We start from the raw sequence: 24,351 nt of genomic DNA on the forward strand, positions 1-24,351 counted from the left end.
AGGAGAAACAATGTCTTAGGAACAACACCAAGACGGAGATATCAGATCGTGCAAATATTGATGGTTAAGAGTCTTGTATCCGCAAGCCTACAAAGCGTTACACCAGTCAGGCTGCCAGAGGTCTCTTCAGTCAGGTGGAAGCTTTATTAAGGCTTCTGCTGATCGTCCCTGCCTCCTCTGTAGAGGCTGAGAGGAGTTTTAGTGCCCTGAGGAGACTTAAGACATGGCTTAGATCATCGATGAGTCAAACAAGGCTAAATAATGTGGCCATGTGTCACATGCAACTGGACAGACTGGACCTTGAAGGAATATGCCAGTATTTTATTAGTGTCAACAATAAGCGCATAAAGGCCTTTGGATCCTTTGCTTGAAGAATGGCAAGTCAAAACACATGTCATTGCCTGGAGGGGAGATGAGAGGAGAGCAGAGCAGAGGAGATGACTGGAGAGCAGGGGAGAGGATCGGAGAAGAGGTGACTGGAGAGGAGAATATAGGAGGGCTGCAGAGCAAATGCCCCTGCTGCCCACCCAAGTTTACTTGTAAATATGTAAGTAAAAACAGCAGATTGCGTAACCTTGGACACAATATTTGTACTTGTCTTCATAACAATGCATAGATTTGTTTTATGGTTATGGTTGTACTTTATTCATCCCTAATCTCTGCCATTACATACAAGAAAAGGTCAAGAAAAAAGAGCAATGTAATACATTGTAATAAATAAATAAAAAATATTCATCCCATGTGTTAGTGTATTTTTAAATATTTTAGAATTGCTGGAAATTAGTTGAAATGTTGAGTTTCCCCCCCCCCCCCCCCCCCCCCCCTATAAGGTGAGTCAAAAGGAACACATAATGTGGGCTACATAGAGAACATAAATACAACTGTTTATTATGGATTCTCATAACAATTAGGTTGGCATACGCTACATGGTGTATGTGAATTGACACTACTCTCCACGCAATTTTGACCCCGTTGATGGTGTGGTTTCGGCTTAATTTCCTTTGTACAAATGACCCACGCAAGGTATCTTTTTACCAGCATTGCTCCGTGTAGACTGGAGAAAAATATACTACTAATTTTACGTGCGATTACACTGTTGACGCTAGAGGACAGATTTGTTATAAGGGATATTATACTTTAGTAATCCACAATTACCTGGTGATGTAATGTCATTATTAGATTTTTATCTTCCATTTTCCTACAGATAACTGGTGAATATTTCAAAACAATGACCTACAGTTACCGTGTAGGGCACTGCAAGGTTGGGTGACCAGGGCCATCTGGGACTGTCTCCTGGAGGAATTCAGGCGTGTGAAGGCTACCTATGTCCTTCATAACTTCATGAGGATGAACACGAGGTCCAGAAGAAGATCTGCAGCTCACCGCCATGTGCCAGAGGAGAAGTCTGCTGCTCTGCAGGATGTTTCAAGGATGGTGTCCAACAACGCAGCAAGAGGCAATCTGTGTGCGGGAGATCTTCACCTCCTACTTCTTCGAAGAGGGTGCTGTTCCCTGGCAACACCATAGAATACACTATGCACAACCAAAGGCTCTTTTAAGACCCATCCACATTGCAATAAGAGTATTCTTCCATTTACTTAGCTATGTCAACTGCAGTTTCAATTCCCATTTTCTCTCCCTTTGATTTCTACTTCTCAGGTGAGGGTGCTGTGTAGGTAAGGGTGTGATATATGTACAAAAACAAAACAGGTTATTTTAAGTCACCCATATTGATTTTTTTTTTTGAACAATTAGACACCCTATAACCCACACCTACACACATGTATCAATCGGATTGTTGTGCAGTAAGCAGGCTCAGGTGTATAACTGTGGCTCCTTCCACCTTCAAAGAATAGGCAAGAGGGCCAACCATGGAGAACAGTAAGACACTTCATTATTTCTATGCTATATTGTTTGTCCTCGTGTCTGCATGTTTTTCAGTATAAAGTACTCTGCAGCCACTTAGTGTGGACACCAGGTGAGGCCACAAGCACGTATTCAGGTCAGGTCAACGGGAAGTATTATTAAAGAGATGCTTTACATTGAAATAGAGATAATGATCCAAGGTCAGTTTTGCATTTCACCTCCTGATGATTGATAACTGACAGTGTTAGAATAAAAAACAAGGCTTAAACATCTCTCCATCTGTCTCTCGTCTGCAGGTATGTTCGTATATGTGAGAGAGGATGCCAACCCCCAGTCCCGTCATCGCCACCTCACCCGCTCTTAAGATAACCTTCGGGTCGACTGGGAGCCCAAGGTTCATAGGCTAGGTTCTGAACTAATATGTATACCAAACGTTTTAGGGTCCATACACAGATCAGCTACATAGCTAGCTACACATCCATAGGCATACAGGTTTTTTAAATTCTCCATTGCACAATAAGCAAGAAATGAGTTAACTAGCTACTTTATTTAACCTATCTGTATTGCATGGCAAATATCAGCAAGGCAAGCTTACACAATTGTACATTAAATGTGCAGTAAATGCTTTAGCTAGCTAGATTCTTTACATCCACTGTTTCACAAGACGACAGCCTGGTTTGTTGGTTGTTTCAGGAGTCCATACAGCCAGAATGACAATTTCATACTCATGTCACAACACCCATAACGCTAGCCAGCTAGCTGGCGAATGTTAGACAGTCAAATCGCGATTTTCGTAAATAAACTTTACGACAAAAAAATGCATAATCGTTTGTCTCTACATTAACTTTTTTTGCATGATTTGTTATGGCGTTATAATCACTTACATTTGCTTCCATCCTAGTATTTTTGTCAGCCGTCTTTGCTAAAGAAAGTCTCCAGCCTTGGGTCGAATAGTGTCAAATTCGTCATGGGAGCCACTCGTTATGATTGGTCACCGCTGCTGACTTTCCATACATTTGGGAAAAGTTTATGTTTCACCGCCTCCCACGCCACCTTTGCACCGCCCAAAGGACCCACGACCTCTCCGGTTCTCACCGCTCCCCCCCATTGAAATGAATGGGAAGTGGTGTTTCACCGCGCAGCATCTTGTGCTAATTGTACATGGGCCGTCATCACACACTATATGCATTCTATTTCCAGCGTTCGCGCACTCTAATTTATTTTATTTTGAATTGGGTTTATGTGGATGGAATGGCTCTCTCGTTCTCTGGATGATAGTGTCATTGGACCCATTTCTGAAAGCAGTTACCCCATAACAAGTACCCCTGTATGTTTTATGTCTGCTAGCAAAGGACATTTTTAGTGACTTGTTTTTGATTTGTAGGGCCAGGGGTGTTGTAACCGCAGGGAAACTAATCAGCAGTGGTTCATGTTTAGTGTGGGGGTATGCTAGGAAATGGGTCATATAAAATAAATGCATACCTATAATAGTATTATACAGGACTGTTTTGTCTGGGACCATTCTGTAGGAATCTAGCAGTTACAGAGTAGCTATGGCACAAAGGCGTATTTCTTGGCAGAGATTACTATGCCTTTTTTTTTTTTAATCAAACATCTTGCCAAATAAATATTCCTGGGCCATGACTATGTTTGGGAAAGGAGCAGGGCTCCTAAATGCTTTGACAGTTTGTTCAGTATTTTTTTTTTGAAGGCAAAATCTTAATATAATTGTGGGAAATAGCAAGAGGAATGGGGGCAGAGAGATTGTTCTGCTGTGTGCTCTCAAAATGAAATGGCTTCAGATTGACTCACAATGGGAGTGCAAAATGGCATAAACCGTATGGGTGAAAGGTTTGAGTAGACCTGCAGTACATCAAGGCCTACAGACTAATGCCCCATTTATGTAGAGCCATTTTTATTTAACTAGGCAAGTCAGTTAAGAACAAATTCTTATTTACAATGACGGCCTACCGAGGAACAGTGGGTTAACTGCCTTGTTCAGGGGCAGAAGGACAGATTTTTACCTTGTCAATTCGATCCAGCAACCTTTCGGGTTACTGGCCCAAAGCTCTAACCACTAGGCTACCTGCCGCCCCAAAAATATGTATTGAATGCTGGTCACCTCATATTCTGTTTTATATACTGTTGTTTACTCACTGTGTATGTATATATTGTATTCTAGATATAGCTCATCCTAATACTGTACATACCATTTTCTTTCCCAAATTATATACGGTCTATACACACCACATTTATATTCTGGATTCTCACATATGCTCAATCCAATATATCTACTTGGATTGTTATTTCTTGTTTTTTGGGACAAAGCAGGAACAACAATATTGAACAAAGTTCAAGTTTACCATCTGATACAGAATTAATTTGAATGCTCTATAAAAAGACAACGTATTTAAATGTGTTCAATGTGTCAGTCATTCCATCCTGGGGTAGTTTGTTAATTCAACCTGGTGACGTGGTATTTCTGCTGTCCTCTCAGATGTGCCGGTTCCATCTCCTCCTGCAGCTCCATAGATGTGACCCACAATTCTGGATCTGTCTGGCCGTATTCCGTCTGACTGTGCTCTGTCTGGCTGCAGGCTCTGTTGTAGGAGTGAACATAGTCCTCCACACTCTTTCCTCTGAGCTCAGGAGGGGAGTGGCACAGCAGGCCAGAGTGGCTCACCCCTGGGTGCAGACGTAGCCAGTACACCAGGTAGTGGATGCTGAAATATTAATTGATCTATTTATTTCATGGTTTATTTATGAGGGACAGGCCCATTTGAAACATTGACACATTGAATGATTCACGGTCAAATGCATTGTACCTGTAATAAGTTGTTAGAGTTACCTAAAAGTAGTGCTACCCACCTGTAGTCACAGACCCAGGGGTTTCCCCCCAACCTTAGCAGGGACAGGAAATAGAGGTCTTCTAGAACACCATAGTGGAAGAAGTGCAGGTTGTTGTTGGAAAGGTCCAACTCATGGAGGTGGAGAAGGCCAGACAGGGAGGCTGAGAAGCAGAGAAGTGTGATTATCAAGGTCAAACTACACTTAAGAAAAATATAAATGCAACATGTAAAGTGTTGGTCCGATGTTTCATGAGCTGAAATAAAAAGATCCCAGAAATGTTCCATACACACAAAAAGCTTATTTCTCTAATTTTCTGCACAAATGTGTTTACATCCCTGTTAGTTAGCATTTCTCCTTTGCCAAGATAATCCACCCACCTGACAGGTGTGGCATATCAAGAAGCTGATTAAACAGCATGATCATTACACAGGAGCACCTTGTGCTTAGGACAATAAAAGGCCACTAAAATGTGCAGTTTTGTCACACCACCCAATGCTACAGATTTGAGGGAGAGTGCAATTGGCATGCTGACAGCAGGAATGTCCACCAGAGCTGTTGCCAGAGAATTGAATGTTAATTCGTTTTAGAGAATTTGGCAGTATGTCAAACTGGCCTCAAAGCCACACGTGGTCTGTGGTTGTGTGTTCGCGAGCGGATTGCTGATGTCAACTTTGTGAACCGAGTGCCCCATGGTGGTGGTGGGGTTATGGTATGGGCCGGCATGTGCTATGGACAATGAACAAAATTGCATTTTATCGATGGCAATTTGCACAGAAATACCGTGACGAGATCATGAGGCCTATTTATTTTAAGGTATCTGTGACCAACCAATGCCCATCTGTATTCCCAGTCATGTGAAATGTATAAATTAGGGCCTAATCAATTTATTTCAATTGACTGATTTCCTTATTTGAACTGATTTCCTTATTTGAACTGTAACTCAGTAAAATCTTCATTGTTGTATGTTATGATTTATATTTTAGTTCAATATAATATTTTCTTCCCTTTTTAAGTACTTCCAAGACTGTCCTGTGGATTCAAACATAATTAGTTCTCTGGCAATGCAAATGCTTCAAACCTCCCATGTGTTATTCATCTGCTGATGGGATACACAACTGTGTTTTATAGGTTTCTTCTGGATATCAGTGAATAGTAAACATATGGTTTTCATTTATCCATGATCTGGTTAAGGAATATTCTACCTGTCTGACTCCCACTCATAACAGGTTGATATTATAATTAGGCTTTCTGTTTCTCTGCCCCTTTCTCACTATCTCTCTCTCTCACTTACACACACACCTGTGTCCATGTCCTCCAAGTTGTTGTCGCTGAGATTGAGTGACCTTAGGCTTCTGGCCTCCACAAAGTCTCTGGCCTTCAGGCGCCGGAGGGTATTTTGGGACAGGTCCATGTGAACCATGTCCCCTGGGATGTCTGCAGGAACCTCCGCCAGATCTAGAGACCGAGAGGGGAATAGGGGAGATAACAGAGAGAGTTTATGGGTGATAGTCATTCTCTGTCGCAATTGTTTTTCCAAACTTTCCCCTCTAACAGATCGGCATGGAACAAGATGGCTGTAGTTAAAGGGGCAATCTGCAATTGCTACATACATTTTTGGACTTGTGAATTAATTGTATGTATCCATTGATTCTTGAAGAATATAACTTCCAAATGCCTCATGAGCTTAGTTCAACTGTCGAACCCCATCAGAACCCCAAATATAGGCTTGTTTTATTCCAATGTTTGGGACAGATGGAAAACTGGTAGGGGGACAGTTTGAAACTCCTCTGATTGCCCTGTGCAAAGCATCCCCTGGTGCCCTGACAATGGCTCAGTCCTGGATTTATAGTGGTTTACTTTATTCCCAAATAAAATTAAGACGTTATTGTTTCAGAGGGATTGTAGTCTGTTAGATATTGCTTGTTAGATATTAGTTGGACCTATAAACACAAGTATTTCGCTACACCCGCAAAAACATCTGCTACATGTGTATGTGACCAATAAAATGTGATTTGATTTTAATCTGATTTGGCATATAGATCGCTGATCCCTTATAAAGAGAGAGAGGAAAATATACTTCAGTATTCCATAGTAACATCTGACAAAAATATCTGAAGACACTGAGGCAGCAGACTGTGAAAATTAATATTTCTGTCATGCTCAAAACTTTTGGCCACGACTATATAAAACCGTGGGATTAAGTCCAAGAGAGTGATAGAGACTGAAAAATAGGACACCTGCCAGCCATGATCTCCCTCTCTCCAGCTCTGTCTCTAATTGTATGAATCCTCAGAGGAATGGGGGGTTGTCATTCCTGTGGTGTGACATGGTCTAGTAAGATTTTCACAAAGATACGTGTTCTCTGACATACAACATGGAGTGATTTCTTTCATCTGTCCTGTTGTGTTCGTAGCACGGGTTCTAAGTACTAAACATACACACGCAGATACACATGTACCAGGCATGGCCATAGTGTCTAACCATGAACCCACGTCAAGACATAGCTCTTTTCGTCACTTCCTGTTGAATGAGGGAGAGCTCGGTTTGTTGTTTTGGAAAGTGTATTGGAAAGTTTATTAGTAGCTTGCTAACATTTTAGTTTGGATCCAGCAATGCAGTTGGCATCAGTTGCTGGGACTGCTACTCTCTGTCCAGTGATCCTGCCGACCAAGGCCGGGTCTGAGGAGCTATTTGACAAAGCAGCTAGCCTAGCTGCTAGCTAACTGCCTATCAAGCTAGCAGGGTTCTTGAGGGCTTGAACGCAGCCCGTGACGCGGTTAGCCATTGTGGCTGGGACCGTGGATTGTCCCGGGTTTGTGGCTGTCTAGATCCCTGCTGTTTGTTGTTTTCAGACTTTCCTGTGACCTGCCCTGTCTGGAACTGCGATGAGTAACAACGTAACCTACATTGCTAGCTACCATGACAAAGACCAAAGCCAACAGGAGTACTGTTGAGGACAGTGGTGTCTCTCTATCACAGGTGAAGGATCTTTTAAACGATCAACAAGAGTTCTATAAGCAGTTGTCATAACACCAAGAAAATGGCTTCATGTGTTTTGTCCAAATACTGGTGGATTCAACTAATAAAATAATGGACGACCTGACCAGAGAGGTCCAGGACCTAAAGAACAGCTTTTATTTTCATTTAATTTTAATTCACCTTTATTTAACCAGGTAGGCCAGTTGAGAACAGGTTCTCATTTACAACTGCGACCTGGCCAAGATAAAGCAAAGCAGTGCGACAAAAACAACATCACAGAGTTTACATAAACAAACGTACAGTCAATAACACATTAGAAAAATATATGTACAGTGTGTGCAAATGTAGAAGAGTAGGGAGGTAAGGCAATAAATAGGACATAGAGGTGAAATAATAATTTAGCATTAACACTGGGGTGATAGATACTGGGGTGAAAGAGGATAAATAACAACATGGGGATGAGGTCATTGGGTGTGCTATTTACAGATTGGCTGTGTACAGGGATCGGTAAACTGCTCTGACAGCTGATGCTTGAAGTTAGAGAGTGAGATATAAGACTCCAACTTCAGTGATTTTTGCAATTCGTTCCAGTCATTGGCAGCAGAGAACTGGAAGGAAATGTGGCCAAAGGAAGTGTTGGCTTGGGGATGACCAGTGAAATATACCAGCTGGAGCGCGTGCTACAGGTAGTATATGGGGCTTTGGTAACAAAACGGATGGCACTGTGATAGGCTACGTCCAGTTTGTTGAGTAGAGTGTTGGAGGCTATTTTGTAAATGACCACCGAAGTCAAGTATCGGTAGGATAGTCAGTTTTACGAGGGTATGTTTGGCAGGATGAGTGAAGGAGGCTTTGTTGCAAAATAGGAAGCCGGTTCTAGATTTAATTCTGGATTGGAGATGCTTAATGTAAGTCTGGAAGAAGAGTTTACAGTCTAACCAGATACCTAGGTATTTGTAGTTGTCCACATATTCTAAGTCAGAATCGTCCAGAGTAGTGATGCTAGTCGGGCGGGCGGGTGTGGGCAACAATCGGTTGAAGAGCATGCATTTAGTTTTACTAGCATTTAAAAGTAGTTGGAGGCCACGGAAGGAGTGTTGTATGGAATTGAAGCTCGTTTGGAGGTTTGTTAACACAGTGTCCAAAGAAGGGCCAGATGTATACAGAATGGTGTCATTTGTGTAGAGGTGGATCAGACAATCACCAGCAGCAAGAGCGACATCATTGATATGTACAGAGAAAAGAGTTGGTCCGAGAATTGAACCCTGTGGCACCCCCATAGAGACTCCCAGAGGTCCGGACAACAGGCCTTCCAATTTGACACACTGAACTCTGTCTGATAAGTAGTTAGTGAACCAGGCGAGGCAGTCATTTGAGAAACCAAGGCTATTGAGTCTTCCGATAAGAATGTGGTGATTGACAGAGTCGAAAGCATTGCCCGGGTCGATGAAGACAGCTGCACAGTACTGTCTTTGTGAGATTGAGGGCATCTAGCTTAGATTGTAGGACAGCCGGGGTGTTAAGCATATCCCAGTTTAGGACACCTAACAGTATGAACTCTGAAGATAGATGGGGGGCAATCAATTCACGTATGGTGTCCAGGGCACAGCTGGGCCTGAAGGGTGTCTATAACAAGCAGCAACAGTGAAAGAATTGTTTCTAGAAAGGTGGATTTTTAAAAGTAGAAGCTTGAATTGTTTGGGCACAGACCTGGATAGTATGACAGCCTGCAGAATTCTATCTCTGTAGTAGATTGCAACTCCGCCCCCTTAGGCGGTTTTATCTGTCACGCCCTGATCTGTTTAACATGTCCTTGTGATTGTCTCTACCCCCTCCAGGTGTCGCTTATTTTCCCTGGTGAATTTATCCCTGTGTTTCCTATCTCTCTGTGTCAGTTCGTCTTGTATGTTCAAGTCAACCAGCGTCGTTTTCCCGTGCGCCTGCTGTTCTACTCTCTTTACTAGTCTTCCCAGTTTTGACCTCGGCCTGGTTTTCTGGACTCCATACCCACCTGCCTGACCATTCTGCCTGCCCTGACATCGAGCCTGTCTGCCATTCTGTACCTCTTGAACTCTGAACTGGTTTTGACCTTTTGCCTGTCCACGACCATTCTGTTGCCTACCCCTTTTGGATTGTTAATAAACATCTTGGACTAATCATCTGCCTCCTATGTCTGCATCTGTGTCTCGCCTTGTGCCCTTATACTATCTTGTTGGAAGATGTTATAGTTAGCGATGGAAATTTCAGGAATTTTGGTTGCCTTCCTAAGCCATGATTCAGATACGGCTAGGACATCAGGGTTGGCAGAGTGAATAAGCATGAAGCCAAGGCTTTTACGGTTACAGAAGTCAACAAATGAGAGTGCCTGGGGAATGGGAGTGGTGCTGGGGGCTGCAGGGCCTGGCTTAACCTCTACATCACCAGAGGAACAGAGTAGGATAAGGGTACGGCTAAAGGCTATAAGAACTGGTCGTCTAGTGCATTCGGAACAGAGAGTAAAAGGAGCAGATTTCTGGGCACGGAAGAATAGATTCAAGGCATAATGTACAGACAAAGGTATGGTAGGATGTGAGTACAGTGGAGGTAAACCTAGGCATTAAGTGACGATGAGAGAGGTTTTGTCTCTAGAGGCACCAGTTAAGCCAGATGAGGGGATGGAACAAAAGGGCTATTTAAGGCATATTGAGCAAGGCTAAGCGCTCTACAGTGAAATAAGACAATAATCACTAACCAAAACAGCAATGGACAAGGCATACTGACATTAGGGAGAGGCATGTGTAGCCGAGTGATCATAGGGTCCAATGAGTAGCACTAGACGAGTCAGGGAGCCAATTCCGTAGTTGCTGCTATGCTAGGCGAGCTGGAGACACAGTGATTCAGACAGCTAGCGGGCCGGAAGAGGCTGTTGAGACCACCTCGGACGGTTACGTCGGCAGACTAGTCGTGATGGATCGGCGGGGCTCTGTCAGCAGTAAAGGGTCCAGGCCAATTGGCAAAAGAGGTATTGTAGCCCAAGAAATGACTGGTGGACCTCTTTGGCTAGCCGGGAGATGGGCCTAGCTCAAGGCTAGCTCCAGTCTAACTGGTGCTTGCTTCGGGACAGAGACATTAGCCAGGAGTAGCCACTCGTATAGCAGCTAGCTAGCTGCAATGATCTGGTGTAAAGGTTCAGAGTTTGAGGTAGGAATCCGGAGATGTGGTAGAGAAAAAGCAGTCCGATATGCTCTGGGCTGATATCGCGCTGTGCAGACTGGCAGGAATTGACTGGGTTGAGACTGGCTGATGTCCGAGTTAATTGTGAGGACCGCTAGCAGTGGCTAACTGACTACTAGCTAGTTAGCTGGCTAGCTCCTGAAGTGGGTTCCGGTTCTAAACTATAAAAATAGCAGATCCGTACCACATTGGGTGAGGCGGTTTGCAGGAGAGTATATTCAGTCCGTAGATGGAAAATTAGATTAAAACATCTACAAAATATACATGAAGAAAAATATATACACGGGACAAGACAAAGACACACGTCCAACTGCTACGCCATCTTGGATTGAGATCCAGGCTTGCAGTTCTCCCAGGGTCAGCTCGATGAGGTGAAACAGGAGAACGACAAGATGACAGCAATCTGTAAATCATTGAGAGAGGACATCAGTTCTGTCTGTGAATCCATGATAACAATGACGGATAAATCAGACTTGAGGGACAATCAAGGCGGAATAACATGCTTGTGGACGGAATTGCAGAATCTCCATATGAGACCTGGACGGAGTCTGAGGACAAAGTGAGGGAAATGATCACTGATAAATTGAAGATGGACCACAGGAAGATTGAGGAGGAGCGTTCCCACAGGACTGGAAAACCCACCACCGGCACAGGTGACATGCCCAGGCCGATAGTGGTCAAGTTTCTGAGGTTCAAGGACAAGATAGCTGTTCTGTAAAGAGCCAACCAGGACCATCCTGAAGCTGTGCGCCAGAAGAGGAAAGAACTTATCTCAGCCATGAAAGCTGCCAGACCGTGCGGGGACATTGCTTACATCCACTATGACAGGCTCATTGTCCACCCTCCCTCTCAGAAGTCTGGAAGGGATGAGGGAGCCAAGCATATGGGTTCATAGCCTCAACCCCGCAGCACACACACACACACACACACACACACACACACACACACACACACACACACACACACACACACACACACACACACACACACACACACACACACACACACACACACACACACCAACTGATTAATAGACTGCTGAATGTCTATTTTTTCCTTGCTTTGTTTGCTCTTTTCCATATTATGTCTCTCTCTGATAAGCTACCCAGGAAAAGGCTGAACATAGCCCATATTAATATATGTAGCCTTAGAAATAAGGTTCATGAAATCAATATCTTGCTAACATCAGATAACATTCATATATTAGCCATTTCTGAGACTCACTTAGATATTTCATTTGATGACACAGCAGTAGCAATACAAGGATATAACAAATATAGAAGAGACAGAAATTCTTATGGGGGAGGTGTTGCTCTATATATTCAGAGCCATATCCCTGTAATGCTTAGAGAAGATCTTATGTCAAGTGTTATTGAAGTGTTGTGGTTACAGGTTCACTTGGCACATCTGTCAGTATCTAAATAAATAGTCAGTATCTAAATAATATATGTGAAATGCTTGATAGTTAGTGTATGTGATGTAAACAGAGAGGTCTTTCTTGGGGACCTGAATATTGACTGGTTTTCATCAAGCTGTCTGCTCAAGAGGAAGCTTCTCACAGTAATCAGTGCCTGTAATCTGGTTCAGGTTATTAATCAACCTACCAGGGTGTTTACAAACACTGCAGGAACAAGATAATCCACATGTGTCAATAGCATTTTTTTCTAATACTGCAGAACTTTGTTCTAAAGCTGTATCCGTACCCATTGGCTGCAGTGATCACAATATAGTGGCTATATTCAGGAAAGCCAAAGTTCTAAAATAGTATATAAGAGATCATACAAAATATTTTGCTGTGACTCTTATGTGGATAATGTTAAAAATATTTGTTTGTCTGATGTGATTAATAAGGAGCATCCAGACACTGCAGTTGATGAATTTATGAAATTGCTTCTTCCAATTATTGATAAACATGCACCTGTTAAGAAACTGACTGTTAGAACTGTTAAGGCTCAATGAATTGATGAGGAATTGAAAAACTGTATGGTTGAAAGAGATGGGGCAAAAGGAGTGGCTAATAAGTCTGGCTGTACATCTGACTGGCTTACTTACTGCAAATCGAGAAATTTTGTGACTAAACTCAACAAAAAAGAAGAATAAACTATATTATGAAGCCAAGATCAATAATATAAAGAAAGATGGAAAAAAAACTTGAGTATTTTAAATGAAATTATGGGCAGAAATACAAATTCAACTCAATCTTTCATCTAATCAGATGGCTTATTTATCACAACACCATTTGATGTTGCCAATTATTTTAATGATTACTTCATTGGAAAAGTGGGCAAACTTAGGCAGGAAATGGCAATAATGAACAGTGAGCCATCATATTCATACATAAAAAACTAATAATGAAAGAAAATCATTGCAAGTTTGAATTTTGTAAAGTTATTGTGGGAGAGGTGGGACAATGATTGTTATCGATCAATAATGACAAACATGTCATTGACAACTTAGATGGAAAGCTACTGAGGATGGTAGCTGACTCTATAGCCACTCCTATGTGTTATATCTTTAAACTGAGCCTAGAGGAAAGTCTTTGTCCTCAGACCTGGAGGGAATCCAAAGTCATTCCGCTACTAAAGACTGGTGAAGCGGCCTTTACTGGTTCTAACAGCAGACCTATAAGCTTGCTGCCAGCTCTTAGCAAACTGTTCGAAAAAATGTTGTTTGACCAAATTCAATGCTATTTCTCTGTAAACAAATTAACAACAGACTTTCAGCATGCTTATAGAGAAGGGCACTAAACATGTACTGAACTGACACAAATGACTGATGACTGGTTGAAAGAAATTGATAATAAGAAGATTGTGGGAGCTGTAGTGTTAGATTTCAGTCAAGCATTTGATATTATTGACCATAACCTGTTGTTGAAAAAACGTATGTGTTATGGCTTTTTATAAACTGGGTGGTTCGAGCACTGAATGCTGATTGGCTGACAAAGGGTACGACAAAACAGTTATTTTTACATCTCCAATTACGTTGGTAACCAGTTTATAATAGCAATAAGGCACATTGGGGATTTGTGATATATGGCCAATATACCGTGTTGCGTCGTGCCCAAGAACAGCTCTTAGTCGTGGTATATTGGCCATATACCGCACCTCCTCGGGCCTTATTGCTTAATCAACCTCTGCCATTCAGAGCTATCTATCTAATAGAACTCAAAGGGTTTTCTTAAATGGAAGCTTCTCTAATGTCAAAATCTACCTTCCGACAGCTCCTGGACATACAGACAGAGGGGGTTTAAGATCAATATGTGAACAGTGCTGGGCCACAACTGGCTGTGTGTTAGCTTCATATTCATACTGGATGTTCTGAAGGCACCTCTAAAGATCTATGATTTGTAACAAGTAATTTGACAAGTAATACTCCATAGTATTTATAAAGACAATGTGTTCTTTTATCACAGCTCTGCACCTGCAGCCTGTTATCAGCCTGATTCCACTAATTCAAGTCTTCTCACTTTCTCCGATTTGTGTAGGTGTGGGTTTTGGGGTTATGACAATATATGACTGATTATTTGACTTCTGGTAGGGTTTCCCCAGGTGAACGACCAACGTAGGAGGGCAAGAAAGGGGTGAGCGGGTTGGTGGAGGGATGTGAGGTAGGCAGTCGTAAATTGACTGTGGCATTTGATTGGGAGAAACTTTTTAACCTGAGTTTAGTCCTTGATAATCAGGAGGAATCCCATAAGAACAGCAGAGGAAGGACGGACAGAGAGAGAGAGAGAGAGGAGGAGAGGAGGGACTACCAGAGAAAGAGGGACGTGTAGGTATGTGTTGACAGCAGCACTGACAGTCAGATGGTTAAAAGTCTTTGGAAATGAACTGAAATAAGACTTTATTTCTGCAGGTTCATTCTTAGCCAGCTCTGTGAAGCAATTTCCAAAAATGTATTCTCTATGAGCTCATAGGTTTTAACAGAAAACCTAGCCTATGGAATTGCTTTCAGGTGTAAAATGTTTTGGAATATAAACACTAATGGAGAGGGTACAAAGACACATGGTCAAGGTCCCTGTTAATCGAAGGCTGTTCGGGTCAGTAGACAGCTTGTTATTTAACGTCTTAATTTTGACATAAAGACCTGAACGGCCTTCCATGCCTTTTGGGTTTGACAGACAAAGCCTGGTTTGGTTTTTCTCTCTCTCTGTTTCTCTCATTCATTGTTTCAGCTTGCCACATTATCTCACTACATAACTGGGATAACAGTATTGGGCAATCATAACTAGCGTACGGTTGAAGTCAGAAGTTTACATACACCTTAGCCAAATACATTTAAACTCAGTGTTTCACAATTCCTGACATTTAATCCGAGTAAAAATGTCCCTGCCTTAGGTCAGTTAGGATCACCACTTTATTTTAAGAATGTGAAATGTCAGAATAATAGTAGAGAGAATAATTTATTTCAGCTTTTATTTCTTTCATCACATTCCCAGTGGGTCAGAAGTTTACATACACTCAATTAGTATTTGGTAGCATTGCCTTTAAAATGATTAACTTGGGTCAAATGTTTCGGGTAGCCTTCCACAAGCTTCCCACAATAAGTTGGGTGAATGTTGGCTCATTCCTCCTGACAGAGCTGGTGTAACTGAGTCAGGTTTGTAGGCCTCCTTGCTCGCACAGGCTTTTTCAGTTCTGCCCACAACCTTTCTATAGAATTGAGGTCAGGGCTTTGTAATGGCCACTCCAGTACCTTGACTTTGTTGTCCTTAAGCCATTTTGCCACAACTTTGGAAGTATGCTTGGGGTCATTGTTAGAACGTATAGATTCAATGGTTGAAAAGATAGAGAGAGGTCTGTCCGTAATAAAGCAGACACCACACTCCACAAAGCAAGTCCTGCAGGTTCTAGTTTTATCTTATCTTGGTTATTGTCTCGTCATATGGTCAAGTGCTGCAAAGAAAGACCTAGTTAAGCTGCAGCTGGCTAAGAACAGAGCGCTACGTCTTGCTCTTCATTGTAATCAGAGGGCTGATATAAATACTATGCATGCCAGTCTCTCTTGGCTAAGAGTTGAGGAGAGACTGACTGCATCACTTCTTCTTTTTATAAAAAAAAACATGAATGTGTTGAAAATCCCAAATTGTCTGCATAGTCAACTTACACACAGCTCTTACACACACACTTACCCCACCAGACATGCCACCAGGGGTCTTTTCACAGTCCCCAAATCCAGAACAAATTTTAAAAAGTGTACACTATTATATAGAGCCATTATTGCATGGAACTCTGTTCCATCTCATATTGCTCAAGTTAACAGGAAACCTGGCTTAAAAAAAACAGATAAAGCAACACCTTTTTATTTTTTTTAAATGTATTTAACCTTTATTTAACTAGGCAAGTCAGTTAAGAACAAATTGACCTGCCTTGTTCAAGGACAGAATGACCTCATGGCACAAAGCCTCTCCCCTATTTGACCTAGATAGTTTGTGTATATGTATTGACATGTCGGCTACGTGTGCCTTTCGTAATGATAATTTATTCATTTTTGATGTATTTATGTAGTTCTGTCTTTGAGCTGTTGTCTATTAATGTTCTGCATTATGTCATGCTTCATGTCTTGTGTGGACCCCCAGGAAGAGTAGCTGCTGCTTTTGCAACAGCTAATGGGGATCCAAATAAAATACCAATAAAATACCAAATACCAATTTCTACACACAAACTCACATGTACACATTCTCTTGTTTTCATTCTAACCTGCCCTCTGACAAAGTAAATTGATGTAATTATGGTAATCCACATCTGTAGTGAATTTCCAGAGAAACACAAACATAAGGTTGGATAAAACATGCTGATTTGGTTAAGATATTCACAACCTACAGCTGCCAACTGTTAATGCTCCTGCTGCTTCGCTTCCTAGCGTAAAAGCAACCAGTCTGTAAACAGGTCTGCCTACACATAGATAGATAAAATGGTACAATGAAACCAATGGAATAGTTCCAAAAGTGCAAATACCACCCACCCTACATGCTGGTCAAGCAAGCTACACTGAATAAAAAAGATCCAGAGGCCTATTGTTGTGCCATTCATCAGCCGCAATCACCTCATGATTCAGCATGATAATGCATGGCCCCATGACACAAGGATCTGTACACAATTCCTGGAAGCTGAAAATGTCCCAGTTCTTCCATGGCCTGCATACTCACCAGACATGTCACCCATTGAGGACAACAGCGTGTTCCAGTTCCCGCCAATATCCAGCAACTTCGCACAGCCATTGAATTGGAATTGGACAACATTCGACAGGCCACAAGCAACATCTTGAGATGTGTCAAGCTGCGTGAGGCAAATGGTGGTAACACCAGATACTGACTGGTATTCTGACCCACGCCCCTACATTTTTTAAGGCATCTGTGACCAACACATGCATATCTGTATTTTGAAATTGTTGCATGTTGTGTTTATATTATTGTTCAGTGTAAATAAAGCGCACCTCAAGTATTTGAACCAGTTAGGTCTGATAGTTTGTGACCTCACCTCTGCTTCTGCAGTCCAGTCGGGGTGTGGGGAACAGGTAGGTATGGCAGGAGGTGGTGGCGTCAGGCTTGCCCCTGATGGGGATGGGCTGCAGAGGGTATGTGGAGTCCCTCTGGTCCTCCCACTGCGGGTCTGGGGGGTCGCTGGGAGGCTCCAGCTCCACACACAGCAGCTCTGGGTCCACCTGTCTCAGCTTCCTGCCCCTCAGCCCAACTGGCTCCGCACACCTAGATTGTGTTCAGTAGAGCATTTGTTTTAAACAGGGATGTGCTATAGCAACATGAAGATGAGAACATAGATTTCTGTTGTCCATTATATAAAGTATAGTACACTTATTTAGACCAATGCCCACAGATGTCATTTGGGACACCTCTGTTGAGCCCTGTGTCACATTCTATTCCCACCCACCTGGCATGGTTCCCCAGGTTACGGTTGCTGGGCACCTGCAGGGTGCGAACCAGACTGTCGAGTGTGCAGCGGCAGCTCCAGGGGTTGTCATGGAGACGCAGGTAGCGCAGGGCTGGCATGGGGATGAGAGCCTCCTCGCTGAGCGTGCCCAGACGGTTGTGCTGCAGCAGAAGGGTGGTGAGGTGTATCAGGCCCAGGAACACCCCCTCCTCCAACACTGAGATCCGGTTCTGCTGCAGGTCCAGGCTCCTGAGGCCCTCGAAGCCAGAGAAGGCCCCGTCGTGGAGGGCCCGGATACGGTTACGGGCCAGCAGGAGGTGGTCTGGAGCCCGTGACCAGGCTGACAATAAGAATGATCATGATATTATGTTTAATTTCCATAACACTTTTCAAGCAAAGCACAGGCGCAACGTGTTATATTTTGTTACAGTGAAGGTTGCAGCAGAAGTAAACTCCTTTATCGACGACTCAATATTAGGAAGGTGTTCACTGATGCCAAAAAATACATTTGTTCATATTGGCAGAAATTTTTATAAAATAAATAAATACAAATTCGCTGCCTTCCTTTTAGATGGAATAAATAAAACAGGGTTGGATGAATAACTTGAAAAATGTAATCCATAAGCCTACTAATACATTGATCGGCATAAATAACCTATGTAAAGTCTGTCCCAGTTAGCAATGAGGAACTGATTCCCGGGGGACCGGGACTGATTGAATTGGCCCAGAATCGGGTGTCGGACTCGGCCTGGAATCAAAATGAATGACTGCTCAGAATTGTTGAGTGCGCGGTGGTTCTGTACGCAGCGCAGTACCATCCACAAAACGTTTTGCGCGCCAAAAAGACAGATACTGTAAGCACTTTTCAAGACACTCGGCCCTCGCCAGTGACCTGATACTAGATTAATCCAGTCCTGGACTAAAAACCGTGTTCAGTGAAGAATCCCCATTGAAAGTTATGTTTTGTCCAGGAGTAGGCTAAATCTGTCCCTATTTGATCTTTATAGGCAGTAAAATCATAAAGTAAATAAGCTAGAATCCAGCGCATTATAATTACATGAGGCAGTGGGGATGGAGGAAAGTTTTCGCCCTTGGCAGTCCACGAAGAGGTCTTCAGAGTCGCTGTACTCTGAGCATTCAGGGACCTGATGCCTGGAGTCTCCTGACCTGCCCTGGCGCCCCTGACCTCTCACCCTAATGAGGAGAACAATACATTTTAGCATAATTAATGTATATAATATTTGAAGCTAAATAGACTTACTTATAACACCTAATAAAATCAATAAAACATTGTGGTTCAAACGAGTAAGATATAAAATGAGAGAAACCACCTAGAATCCATCCATACCTGTCCCGTCTGAGGAGGCGTCTGCCTACTTTGAGCCGCCTTCCCTGGCCTGCCTTCCTCAGTTGGGAGGGTGGTGGGAGCAGCAGGAGTACTAGGAGAGCCAGGAGGAGAGGGGAGGTCCTACGCATCCTCAGCCCAGCTGGGGCTGCCTCTCGCTCGGGATAGCTGGAGCGAAGCAGTGGGTGGAGTGGAGGTTTTACTGGAAAATGGGAGTGGAGGATTGCATGTTGACAGTGTCTGATATAATGGGATTCAGCTGCTGTTCCTGCAGAGAGAGAGAGGGAGGGAGAATGGGAAAGAGAGAAAACAGACAGTGTGAGTGACTGGGACAGAGAAAACAGACAGTGTGAGCGACTGGGACAGAGAAAAACAGACAGTGTGAGTGACTGGGACAGAGAGAAAACAGACAGTGTGAGTGACTGGGACAGAGAAAAAGTTGACAGATGGCATTAAAGCAACACAATGGTTAAATTTCAAGATTTCGAATATTGTTTGTAATTCTTTCTGCATTTAGCAGTTGCTTATTTTACTTACACGTGACAGTAAATTCAGCTGAAACCATGAAATCAATGTGGGCGAGATTACCCAGATAAAAACAGCTTTGTAAAACTTGATGAGACAAGTCATGGCAGAAACCAGTCCCTCCCTGTAAACATTCATCACAGTCAGGGATTTGTTTGTTGGTGTGTGTTTATATGTATTTGCTCCTGAGTATATTATTTCAAATAAAGCACACACATCTGGAAACATTCTTATGTTCCTTCTGCTGCTTTTCCATCTCACCGCTCTCTCTTTCTGTATCCCCCTCTTTCAGAGGTGAATGCAGAAACCTACAGGAGCTGAACCTGCCACTGTTCCAACATTAACATGAGTAACGGCAACATCCTGTCACGGGTACAAACTACCCTCTTATCTTATCTTCCAGGGGGGGAATTAACGGTAGAACAGGAAGAACATCTTTAGTTTATGCTTTTCATTCATTCCCTTTTGATAATGGGTGCAAACTTTGCACAGGTACAAACACCTTTGTAATCCAAGTGCTTAGCCTTGATGGGAATGCCACTGTTCTGAAGCTCATCACCACTCAGACTGACAGTTGGAGTCAGATTATTAAAACTAGACATTGCTTGATTATACAGCACCACTACTATTATCTACAACATGACATTAAGAGGACTACAGGGAATCATTCCTTTTTCCTTTATTCCATATGTTGTATACTTCCCAATACTGTTTAGTTGTAAAGCTACAGTGAAATCAGTACCACATGGGGACTCGGGTGGAGGGGGAAACTGCTTGTCGCATAATGTGATTTACAGTCACCATTCATCTTTACCGATAACACTACATTCTTTAAATAACATGTCATTACTGTAAAAAAATAGGGACACATTTTATATACCATTGGGTTCTTGGTTACCTCCCTGATCAAGGCCCTTCTCCCCCGATTACTTAGTTTGGCCGGGCTGCCAGCTCTAGGAAAAGTCTTGGTGGTTCCAAACATCTTCCATTTAAGAATGATGGAGGCCACTGTGTTCTTGGGGACCTTCAATGCTGCACACATTTTTTGGAACCCTTCCCCAGATCTGTGCCTTGACAAAATCCTGTCTCGGAGCTCTACGGACAATTCCTTCGAACTCATGGCTTGGTTTTACTCTGTGGGAGCTGATATAGACAAGTGTGTGCCTTTCTAAATCATGTCCAATCAACTGAATTTAATCATGTTGTAGAAACATCTCAAGGATGATCAATGGAAACAGGATGTAACAGAGCTCAATTGTGAGTCCCATAGCAAAGGGTCTGAATACTTATGTAAATAAGTTATCTATGTTTTTCATTTTTAATACATTTAAAAAATAAAAAATAAAAACCTGTTTTCACTTTGTCATTATAGGGTACTGTCTGTAGATTGCTGAAAGAAATCAAATATTTTATACATTTTCGAATGGGCTGTAACGTAACAACATGTGGAGAAAGTCAAGGGGTCTGAATACTTTCCAAAGGCACTGTACATATTGTTGTTTGTTAAGTGGCCCTGTTTGATTTTTTTTATGAACCATCTAATGAACTCTGAGGGCTTGTTTGTTATAAGGGACTACTGTGCCTTGCAAAAGTATTCACAAGGAGCTCTCCAAACAGGTCAGGGACAAAGTTGTGGAGAAGTACAGATCAGGGTTGGGTTGAAAAAATATCTGAAACTTTGAGCCTCCAACGGAGCACCACTAAATCCGTTATTCAAAAATTGAAAGAATATGGCACCACAACAAACCTGCCAAAAGAGGGCGGCCCACCAAATCTCACGGACCAGGCAAAGAGGGCATTAATCAGAGAGGCAACAAAAATACCAAAGATAACCCTGAAGGAGCTGAAATGTCCATAGGACCACTTAAGCCATACACTCCACAAAGCTGGGCTTTACGGAAGTGGCCAGAAAAAAAACATTGCTTTAAAGAAAAAATAAGCAAACACGTTTGGTGTTCACCAGAAGGCATGTGGGAGACTCCCCAAACATATGGAAGAAGGTACTCTGGTCAGATGAGACAAAAAATAGAGTTTTTTGGCCATCAAGGAAAATGCTATGTCTGGCACAAACCCAACACCTCTCATCACCCCGAGAACACCATCCCCATGCTGTGGGGATGTTTTTCATCGGCAGGGACTGGGAAACTGGTCAGAATTGAAGGAATGACGGATGCCGCTAAATACAGGGAAATTCTTGAGGGAAACCAACTTAAAGGAGCTGGAGCGGTTTTGTCTTGAAGAATGGGCAAAAATCCAAGTGGCTAGATGTGCCAAGCTTATAGAGACATATCCCAAGAGACTTGCAGCTGTAATTGCTGCAAAAGGTAGCTCTACAAAGTATTGACTTTGGTGGGGTGGGCGTGAATAGTTATGCATGCTCAAGTTTACAGTTTTTTCAATGTTGTCTAAATCAAATGATACACAACCCCCCAAAAACCTATTTTAATTCCAAGTTGTAAGGCAACAAAATTTAACAAATGCCAAGGGGGTGAAGACTTTTGCAAGGAACAGTATATGCATGCTTATTTAGTCTTATAATGCTATATGAGTGTGATATGTGATAGGACCAGGAAAATTATGTCGACTTATTGAAGCAACATCTCAAGACATCTGTCAGGAAGTTAAGGCTTGGTCGCAAATGGGTCTTCCAAATGGACAATGACCCCAAGCATACTTCCAAAGTTGTGGCAAAATGGCTTAAGGACAACAAAGTCAAGGTACTGGAGTGGCCATTACAAAGCCCTGACCTCAATCCTATAGAAAGGTTGTGGGCAGAACTGAAAAAGCCTGTGCGAGCAAGGAGGCCTACAAACCTGACTCAGTTACACCAGCTCTGTCAGGAGGAATGAGCCAAAATTCACCCAACTTATTTTGGGAAGCTTGTGGAAGGCTACCCGAAGTGTTTGACCCAAGTTAATAATTTTAAAGGCAATGCTACCAAATACTAATTGAGTGTATGTCAACTTCTGACCCACTGGGAATGTGATGAAATAAATAAAAGCTGAAATAAATGATTCTCTCTACTATTATTCTGACATTTCACATTCTTAAAATAAAGTGGTGATCCTAACTGACCTAAGACAGGGACTTTTTTACTAGGATTAAATGTCAGGAATTGTGAAACACTGAGTTTAAATGTATTTGGCTAAGGTGTATATAAACTTCCGACTTCAACCGTAGGCCAGTTATGATTGCCCAATACTGTTAGCCCAGTTATGTAGTGAGATAATGTGGCAAGCTGAAACAATGAATGAGAGAAACAGAGAGAGAGAAAAACCAAACCAGGCTTTGTCTGTCAAACCCAAAAGGCATGGAAGGCCATTCAGGTCTTTATGTCAAAATTAAGACGTTAAATAACAAGCTGTCTACTGACCCGAACAGCCTTCGATTAACAGGGACCTTGACCATGTGTCTTTGTACCCTCTCCATTAGTGTTTATATTCCAGAACATTTTACACCTGAAAGCAATTCCATAGGCTTTGTTTTCTGTTAAAACCTATGAGCTCATAGAGAATACATTTTTGGAAATTGCTTCACAGAGCTGGCTAAGAATGAACCTGCAGAAATAAAGTCTTATTTCAGTTCATTTCCAAAGACTTTTAACCATCTGACTGTCAGTGCTGCTGTCAACACATACCTACACGTCCCTCTTTCTCTGGTAGTCCCTCCTCTCCTCCTCTCTCTCTCTGTCCGTCCTTCCTCTGCTGTTCTTATGGGATTCCTCCTGATTATCAAGGACTAAACTCAGGTTAAAAAGCTTCTCCCAATCAAATGCCACAGTCAATTTACGACTGCCTACCCCACATCCCTCCACCAACCCGCTCACCCCTTTCTTGCCCTCCTACGTTGGTCGTTCACCTGGGGAAACACTACCAGAAGTCAAATAATCAGTCATATATTGTCATAACCCCAAAACCCACACCTACACAAATCAGAGAAAGTGAGAAGACTTGAATTAGTGGAATCAGGCTGATAACAGGCTGCAGGTGCAGAGCTGTGATAAAAGAACACATTGTCTTTATAAATACTATGGAGTATTACTTGTCAAATTACTTGTTACAAATCATAGATCTTTAGAGGTGCCTTCAGAACATCCAGTATGAATATGAAGCTAACACACAGCCAGGTGTGGCCCAGCACTGTTCACATATTGATCTTAAACCCCCTCTGTCTGTATGTCCAGGAGCTGTCGGAAGGTAGATTCACTGTTAAATGCTTACAGTACCTGGCCAAAGGGAAGGGCTGCCACAAGCTCATCCACCTCAATCTCTCCGGCTGCACTCAGTTCAGTTTCTGCGGTCCTCTCTGATCCATATGTCTCCTCTTCTATCTGCTTTAACTATATCCAGATCAGTTTTCCAACACATCTGTGTTCTCTGCCCCCTGGCTGCACTGGAGTCAGTTTGTGTGCTCCTCTCCAAGTCTGTATGTTGACCCTGGGGAATGAGAAAGGTTCTCTCTCTGGCTCTGAAAGGGAGAGAGAGAGGGAGAGAGGGAGAGAGGAAGGGAGAGAGAGAGAGAGAGAGAGAGAGAAGGAGGGGGCTCCAGCTTACGCACTGGTTTTAAATTACAACACACACACCCACATGCACATGTACTCCAGCATGAACAAGGACCAGGGCCAGCATTTTTCTAGCTGGTTAAGTGGTTGTACTTTGCTGCGAGAGAGAGACAGAAAGGTTGCAG

General features: G+C 42.7%; 1 protein-coding gene across 6 annotated transcripts; it reads right to left on the reverse strand.

The window, feature by feature from the left end:
- Window positions 1–2,366: 2,366 nt before the first annotated feature.
- On the reverse strand, window positions 2,367–24,168 carry LOC109889465 (leucine-rich repeat-containing protein 17). Of its 6 annotated transcripts, XM_031822888.1 has the most exons (10): window positions 23,891–24,134; window positions 23,492–23,523; window positions 23,303–23,389; window positions 19,144–19,408; window positions 18,853–18,989; window positions 17,796–18,135; window positions 17,388–17,614; window positions 6,016–6,171; window positions 4,735–4,876; window positions 2,367–4,589 (listed from the first exon to the last, which is right to left on the reverse strand). In XM_031822888.1, the coding sequence occupies exons 4-10, from the start codon at window positions 19,269–19,271 to the stop codon at window positions 4,322–4,324; spliced, it is 1,398 nt and encodes a 465-aa protein (XP_031678748.1). In that variant the 5' UTR covers window positions 19,272–19,408; window positions 23,303–23,389; window positions 23,492–23,523; window positions 23,891–24,134; the 3' UTR covers window positions 2,367–4,321. The 6 variants fall into 6 exon arrangements, 5 of the variants coding, with proteins under 5 accessions (XP_031678748.1, XP_031678746.1, XP_031678745.1 ...); XM_031822886.1 differs by lacking the exon at window positions 23,492–23,523 and having other exon boundaries at window positions 23,891–24,168; XM_031822885.1 differs by having other exon boundaries at window positions 23,303–23,523.
- Between the last annotated feature and the right edge of the window lie 183 nt (window positions 24,169–24,351).

Source organism: Oncorhynchus kisutch, linkage group LG4, assembly GCF_002021735.2.
Source record: "Oncorhynchus kisutch isolate 150728-3 linkage group LG4, Okis_V2, whole genome shotgun sequence".
Lineage (NCBI taxonomy): Eukaryota > Metazoa > Chordata > Actinopteri > Salmoniformes > Salmonidae > Oncorhynchus > Oncorhynchus kisutch.